This window comes from Monomorium pharaonis, chromosome 3, assembly GCF_013373865.1.
Source record: "Monomorium pharaonis isolate MP-MQ-018 chromosome 3, ASM1337386v2, whole genome shotgun sequence".
In the NCBI taxonomy this organism is placed as follows: domain Eukaryota; kingdom Metazoa; phylum Arthropoda; class Insecta; order Hymenoptera; family Formicidae; genus Monomorium; species Monomorium pharaonis.
This window is the reverse complement of record NC_050469.1, coordinates 763,756-771,882: the sequence shown is the minus strand read 5'-3', so window position 1 is coordinate 771,882 and position 8,127 is coordinate 763,756. Positions and strand designations below refer to the sequence as shown.

The 8,127-nt window shown below is 36.9% G+C and overlaps 1 protein-coding gene across 1 annotated transcript; it reads right to left on the bottom strand.

Moving 5' to 3' along the window:
• Nucleotides 1-252: 252 nt before the first annotated feature.
• LOC105831816 (polyadenylate-binding protein 4-like) lies at nucleotides 253-7,052 on the bottom strand. Its single transcript, XM_012672238.3, has 4 exons — nucleotides 6,249-7,052; nucleotides 3,766-4,076; nucleotides 2,710-3,658; nucleotides 253-1,143 (listed from the first exon to the last, which is right to left on the bottom strand). The coding sequence occupies exons 1-4, from the start codon at nucleotides 6,439-6,441 to the stop codon at nucleotides 689-691; spliced, it is 1,908 nt and encodes a 635-aa protein (XP_012527692.1). The 5' UTR covers nucleotides 6,442-7,052; the 3' UTR covers nucleotides 253-688.
• Nucleotides 7,053-8,127: the final 1,075 nt, after the last annotated feature.

The window sequence follows — 8,127 nt, the reverse complement described above, 5'->3', positions numbered from 1 at the left end:
GACCAAAGCACAAACACTTAAGCCATATAATTCATGAAGGATAAATTATCCAACATAATTGCCTTAGAGATAATTTCGTTTCAGAAAGGGAGAAAAATATTTAAAAATGTGCATTCAACAGATGTAACAATTGTAAACACCGTTAGAGAATTTGCTAGGTCGCTTGCGATTGTATATATATTGAATAAAAATAATTTTTCTAAAACTGACTGGCTTAAAATTGTTACATCCATTGAACGTCAGTCGTATACATATTTTGAAAGAAAAATTTATTGTAAAATTTTAGGATTGGAAATCCTTTACATTTTGGTTTTCTCGGTAAGCAAAGATTACTCTTGCTAAGCGAACTTAGTCCCATTGTTTCCTTGCAAATATCCGCAACTCTCCGTATTCAGATTTATCTTAATGAAGAGGTTTTCCTCCCTAAAACTTTACATTGTGAGCATAGGTTCGCATAAAGAGCATACGTTCACGTATCTTCCCAAGCAGCAATCATTCTGAAGCCGCCGGTTACGTCTTTGAAAGTAAATTTATCACATAAACAACATTAGATGATTTTAAATTGCGTAAATTCAGAAAAATAAAAATTAAATAACGAAAGGATAACATTGCGTATATATCCAATCAAATTCAAAACAGTCGAAATTTATTCTCACAAATTATAAATAAAGATAATCGATGCAATTGCTTATTCCTTTTTCGGCGCGACCGCTTGTTTGGCTTGATGAGCCTGTAATACGGCTACGGCTTCCTCGACTTTGGCTTTCAAGGACTCGCTGTGTTCAAGCATATGAAGTAGTTCGCTGTTGTCGATCTCCAGTAACATACCGGTGATCTTACCGGTCAGTTGTGGATACATGCATTGGATTAGAGGGAATAACCGTTCGCCTAACATTTGCTTTTGCTCCTGTGGCGGCGCCGCGGCTAGCATCGAGGCGGTGAGCGGTTCTTGACCCTGTATGTGAACCGCCTGCTGCACAGAAGGACCACTCGGTGCGGGTAGAGCCATGGTCGCTTGCGGCGGATTGCGCATGTTTGCGGTGTACTTGTAATTCGGCGGACGGCTCTGACCGGGCGAGACACCAACAGCGGGTCCTGCCATTGAACGAGCCTGCATGTTAGCGCCAGCAACCGCTTGTTGACCTGAGACAAAAAATTTGTCAATTATTATCGTTTTTGTTAATAAAAATTTATGCAATAATAATTATTACCATTATATTATTCATATATAATAATTAATGTAATGGGTGTAATAGTGTTGTGACAATTGTCCTTGTAATTAATTGTAATATTTAGCTATAATAGAAGCGATTAAAATCCAATGCGAGAAGCAAGTTTTATAATTATGTTCTATCGATAGTTATAGACTAAAGAGACAAATACGTCTTCTTTGATATTACTCTTTATATCGCTACATATATGAAATCGACAAACTCGAATTTTTCACACAACACTATAAATGTTTAAGATAATATGGAAAAAACGAATATTTTTATATGCACAACATTCAATTCCATTGAGATGTCTATTCTTTATTCGGTTAAACGTTTTGTGCACTCAGACTTAAGAGATAGTTGTTTCTGTTATATATATCAATAGTAATAATGAAAGTTTGCAATCATTTCGATTTTGAAAATGTGTCACATCTTGAAAATCTTAAACGTTACAAATCTCAAATGTTTTGAAATTCTTATATGTCAATTATTGTAGCATATAATATATCTATTTTTAAATATCTAGTTTACATATACTACATTAAACATACATAAAGATGATTATAAACACATATTTTTATGTATGTATTTATATATACTTTCCATATTAGTACTTGAGAATTTAACATATATTTTCAAATTTCGATTTAAATTACATTAAATCTAATTTTTATAAATTTATATTCAAATATATGGAAATGTGTATAAATTGTGAAAACAAACCGTGATGTCATTAATAAACGATTCGAAATTACATTTGTGAAAAGTGTTAATCAATATACATTTATTCTATCTTATATATGTATTTCCTTTTAATAGTAAAATATAAATTTTAATAATTTGTTCCACTATTTCATTTTCTAATAATCTATTTAGAAAGAACTTACAAGAAATGAAAGATAATCGTTAAGTGATATAATCAATAACATTTTATAAAATACCTTTTTCTTTTCTTACTTTAAAAATAGATTTTATGCATGGAAAGAATGGTTTTACTCAAGTATCTAAAAATGTAGCTACATACAATTGTGAAAATAATTTCATTGAGCACCATAAAAATTATGTAGCACGCTCAAACTGATTGGTAGAATGTCGCAATTTCTTATAGCGTTACCACTCGTCATGCTTGAACGTCCCACATAATTATTTTGACGACTCAACAGAATTATTTTTAAATTAGTATCCAATTAAATTTTTAGATGTTTTGACAAACTTTTTTTTAGATATAAACTCAAATAGAGTAAAACGTCCTAAAAAGTAAATCGGTTCATATATATTGCTAAATTTTTTTATCATTTAAATCTTTCAAGACATTACGATTTTAGACATTACAATTTTTTAATTTTCAGTTTTGAAAGCGATCTAAAGCTTTCCAAGTTTTTACAAGATTAATGTTTAATATTTAATATCAAAACAAATTTTCATGACAATATGATAATAATATCAAGATATTGTAACCATTAACATAATTCTGTCAAATTTATTTCGCAATCACCTGTAATAGGTCGGGCGGACATACTGTTACGCAAGGCACCAGCCTGCGCGGTAGGAGCACGTGGCGCCGCTCGGAACGGTGCAGCTGGCATAGACGCGAACCCGGAGGTGCCAGTCTGGGCGTTCGGTCGTACTTGGTTTGGTTGTGCCGGCCAGCGTGGAGTCGCGCGAATTTGCGCCATCTGAGCAGGTCCGTAGAATCGCTGTGGCTGCGGCAGCGTAGGCACAAAGTAACTACCGGCATTACTGGGTTGGAATATCTGACCCATTTGCTGCATGCGCACGTTCGCCATGCGTTGCATATACTGCGAGGCGAGATGCGCTTTACGATCCTCCTTGCGTTGCGCTAGAGCGACATAAAGGGGTTTGGAACCTACGATACGTCCGTTCATTTCGGTAACTGCCTTTGTGGCTTCCTCCGGTTGTGAGAAGCACACGAAACCGAAACCCTTGCTACGTCCTTCCTCCATCATCACCTTTGCGGACGTAATTGTTCCAAATGGCGTAAATTCTTTACGCAGACGTTCATCGTCGATCGTATCGTCTAGGTTCTTCACATATAAATTCACGCCTTGGTACCGATTCAGTCGCTCAATCTTCAGCTGCTCGAACTTCCGTTTAAGCTCCTGTTGGCGCTCGGCTTTCTTCTGAGCTCGTCCGACGTACATGCACTTGCCTTCGGCGATCTCCTTGCCGTTCAATTCCATCACCGCCTGTTCGGCAGCGTCCGGGTCCTCGAATGCGACAAATCCGAAACCACGTGACTTGCCATCGTCCTTGCTCATCACTTTGTGGCTTGTAATGGTCCCGTACTTCTCGAACATGTCTTTCAACTTGTCCTCGGTCATATCCTCGCCGAAATTTTTCACGTAGACGTTCGTGAACAGTTTGGCTTTCTCGCCCAACTCTTTCTCACGTTCCTTACGCGGGATGAATTTGCCAACGTATACCTGTGAGCACCATGTTGAAAGTTAGAAGAGAAATATTCAACGAGAACATGAATCAATCGAATTCGACAACTATTGTCTTAAGCTAAGTTTAAAAAACGCCACTTTACCTTCTTGCCATTAAGCAACATCCCGTTGACCTTGTCGATAGATTTGTTAGCCGCTTCTTCCGTTTCAAAATGTACAAAGCCATAACCCTTTGACGCGCCCGATTCGTCTTGCGCAACTTTACAGCTTAATATGTTACCGAACGCGGAAAATGTATCATACATCGCTTTATTGTCTATATTTTTGTCTAAGTTCTTAATAAATACATTTCCAACGCCCGATTTGCGTAAGGAGGGATCGCGCTGAGACCACATGATTCGAATAGGCCGCCCTTTTATCATGTCGAAATTCATGGTATCAAGGGCGCGTTCGGCTGAAACAAAAACATTAAACAAGAGTATTTACTTTGTTTTTACAAAAATCAAGTAAGATCATTTCAAAGATGTTGCCACTACTTTTATCAAAAGAGATTTCTTATCATTAAATAAATTCATATGAATGTACAAGTGTTCTTGTCATTGCCTAGAATTTAAGCTAAACAGGCATCTGCAAAAACTTAATGTGAATAAAATGCTTGAAGCAAAAATGATAATATTAGACATGTTTGTAATAAAAGAAGTTTTCTTCACTTAAGATTTACAAGTGATACACACAAGAATAAACTTCTAGGCAATGCACAATAAGTAATAGCGGAAGCACAATTGTAGTGACCAGGATTTTCTATAAACCTTTTCTCTCATATAGCAAAGAAAATTTCTATACTTGTCTGATAAAAGTATGATTAAACATTCTATGAATTGATAAAAAAATATCTACAATTGTATCAAGTAAAAAGAAAAAAATATATTATGTTCCTGCAAAGTATGGACAAATTATCCTTTATTATCAATTATATACTTATTTTTAAATTATTATCAATTACTTTCTAAATGGTCATACTCATGAAAAATATTACATAATTTGCGAGTGCTACCATATTTTTTTAAAATACAATATTGCAAATTTTATGATAAGATATAATCTCTTTTATAAACAGATTTTATACAAAGCACAAATGCATTTCGCAAAGAAAATAAAGTCCCCATTTTTAAAGTTAAAAGTTAAACAAATTAAAGAGTGACAAACTGTTTATTTTCCAAGAAAAAGAAACTTATTACTCATTTCTTAGATACGTTCCAACAATTAAGTTTTATTGTACTTTTTCTGAGTTTTGTTTTTGCAAGAAAATATATTTATTGATTTGGACTTTGAAGAAAGTATAAGAAAAAATCTAATAAAATAGGTACATATATGAAAAACAAATAAATCTCACATTTATCTACTTGCATATGCTGCAATATATTTATTAAATTAAATTGTATTTGTAAAGAAAGAGAGATTCATTCCTTTCAGTAAAAATTCCTATTCTTTCCATTTTTTTTTCCTTCATCGGATCAAGATAATAATAAAATTATGTTAAGTATATCAATATTTTTAATACTTTCATACAAAGAGAAGATATTTTGATTAATAATTTCTCCTTTCTTTGGAACAGACAGAAAGAAACATTTATATCTTCAAAATTTTCAATTCTTTTCAAGATGCGTTCAACTAGCCGCTCACTTCCATGCATTTGTACTTGTTTAATATTTGCTAAACAAAACTGAAATAATTCTAACTTCATTTTGTTGCAAGCAAATTCAAGTGGAACGCAATCTCATAATTCTATTGATCTAGTCTACTCCATTCCAAAACTATATAATGAGATTTAAAAGAGAAATTAAGATTAGATTAGATTAGAACGAATCAACATTCCTTATAATAGCAGCTAAAAATTCGATGAAACATGCATGTCCTGCCACCCATAATCACTGTTTTAATATAAATTAGAGAAGATGGATATTTTTTTCGTTTTTCTTTTACATCTGTGTATCATGGATTTTAGAGAAGAAATAAATACAAAATTATGTAACAAGAACTTGGAAACGAAACAGATGCTACAAACATGTGCATGCATGTGAGAGAGGTACGATGAGCACGTGGCAGCATTAAGGAATCCTCTCGTCCAATAAGAGATTTAGATTTTTGCAACAAAAAATGAATTTTAAAGGTGCCAATCCGGAGGGAGAACGGAAGAGTAGAAAGTTCAAAAGTATCATAAACTGTCTTTCGATTTTGTAACATCAAAATTTCATTTTCAAATAAAATTTCAAGTCAGATAGAAGGAAGAAAAAAATTCATTCAACTCTCTGTTACATGACCATGAATCTCGTAGTGCACGATACAGAAAAGAAGAGAAAATATTCTCGCCCCTCCCGCGCGACGAGTTCGTTTAACCAGCCAATGCGGTAGAGCGAAGACGTAGATCCAACATGGTGGACACGTTAGCACGGCACGTGTATGGCATGCAGCGGGCAGCCATTTGAGCAGACCCACGTTGCGTCACCACGTTGACCACTATTGCTCGTCACCCGTCACCGTCGACGGGGGAACAGAACGCTATGTTCGATTATACTAAGACTATGATTACTACGACCACGACATGGGCGACGAGATGATGACTCACCATCAGCCGGTTGCTGGAAGTTGACATATGCGTAGCCGAGCGAGCGACGAGTGATCATGTCGCGACATACGCGGATCGACAGCACGGGTCCGGCTGACGAGAACTTCTCGAACAGCATCGCCTCGGTGATGTCGGTGTGTAGGTCACCCACGTAGAGCGAGGCCATGGGGTAGTTGGGCGCTCCAGGATTCATGATTGCGACGTATCAATGTCACGTCGGGGGAAATAAAGGCAGAATGACGAGTTCCTCCCTTAGCTACGACGATCTTGCTTAACCACTTCTAATCTACCTCGCAATATGGCCCGTCCTCCAAGAACCTGAGCTCGTGCTTTGTCGCTAGCACACGTTTCGCGCCCACTTCCCTCTTTTATGTCTTCTTCCGCTTTTACCTCGTGCGTGTTCTGGGTGGCAATTCCTTTTTTTTTTGTTTTTTTTTTTGGCGTGCCTATTAGGTAAATGAGCCTTCCGTCTGTTTCTCTTAACGACGTCGGCTCACTGGCTCGTACTCACTTCCTTCTTTTTCTTTTTTTCTTTTTTTTTTTTTTTATCACCACGTTGTTACCCGAGGTTACGACAGTTTTCGCCTACGATTTTGCGATTTTTTTGTATACGTTTTTTACGAAGATTTTTTACTTTTTTTTGATTTTTTTCTAGGAGAGTTAGTTTCACGGAATGGACGTAGGTTGTGTGGCCTATTTCCAGGAAAAAGGAAGCGCACACAACCACACGTGAACCACAACTCTACTCTTACTGAGGCAGAAGAGCATCGCGCGGCTTCCGGCACGCGCTTATATACCCCAGTCGCGCAACCATCGTCGCCGACTTCCGGCGAAATAGTCCTCCAGATGGCCCCCAGATGAGTCTGTCGGCGCCATCTCGAGACGTTGCATCCAGGACCGCTATTCCGTAACCACTTACCGACACTATCGCATATTTTTTCATATATCAAAATACATGCGCAAAGACACCTAACGATATTGATAGTTGTCGGTAAGTGATTACGGAATAGTAACCTCAGTAATGCAACCGCTCACTGACCCCTAGGTCCGGTTTCATTGGCCGCCGCGTTCAGCAGACACAATTGTTGAGTGAGCACTCAGTGATTCTTTAATATGATTGGTTAATACCTTTAGATCTAACCAATCATTAAAGAATCACTGAGCGCTCACTCAACAGTTGTGTCTGCTGAACGTGGCCATTGGCTACGTTCAGAAAACACAACCGTTGCATAACAGTTGAGTAATTCGCTAATATAATTGGTCTAAATTTAGAGATCTAACAGTAAGGACCAATAATCACTGACCGCTCACTGCAGATCACTTGTGTTTTCTGAACGTAACCATTCACTTCACACTTGACCGAAAGTGAACATTTTTTTAAGTTTTTTTAATTGCTATGTATAATCGTTTGTATTTCGTATGAACAGAGAGGAATCTGAGAGCAGCGTTTTTTGTGCAACCGATATTTGACTAGCATTAGCGCCAAACACATGGATGTAAAGCCCGTTCTACATTAATTGCAGTCGCCAGTTGCAATTTGCAACACCCAATGAATGTCGAGCTTTAACTAAAAACTAAGCGCTTATTGGATATCGCAAGTCGCAACTAGCTGCTTGCGATTAATGTAAAACAGACTTTACATCCACGTTTAGCGCTGATGCTAGTCAAATATCGGTCGCACGAAAAAGGCCGCGGTGGCCGCTCTCAGGTTCCTCTCTGATTTAATCAACCAGCTTCGACTTCTTTCCACATTCTTATACGAAAAATCTACTACGGTTTTTAACTATAAGGATACGTGTTTCAGTCAACCATAAGTATTGTTGGAAAACTGTTATTTCTCAGCTACTTGGGCGATTCTCGTGAAATTTGATGAAAGTAT

Excerpts from the sequence above, each read along its gene's own strand:
- LOC105831816 (XM_012672238.3), bottom strand. The coding sequence starts at position 6,441 with ATGAATCCTGGAGCGCCCAACTACCCCATGGCCTCGCTCTACGTGGGT. Across the intron at positions 4,077-6,248 it reads CTTCCAGCAACCGGCTGATG|CCGAACGCGCCCTTGATACC; the intron begins GTGAGTCATCAT and ends TTTTTGTTTCAG. Across the intron at positions 3,659-3,765 it reads TGTTGCTTAATGGCAAGAAG|GTATACGTTGGCAAATTCAT; the intron begins GTAAAGTGGCGT and ends TGGTGCTCACAG.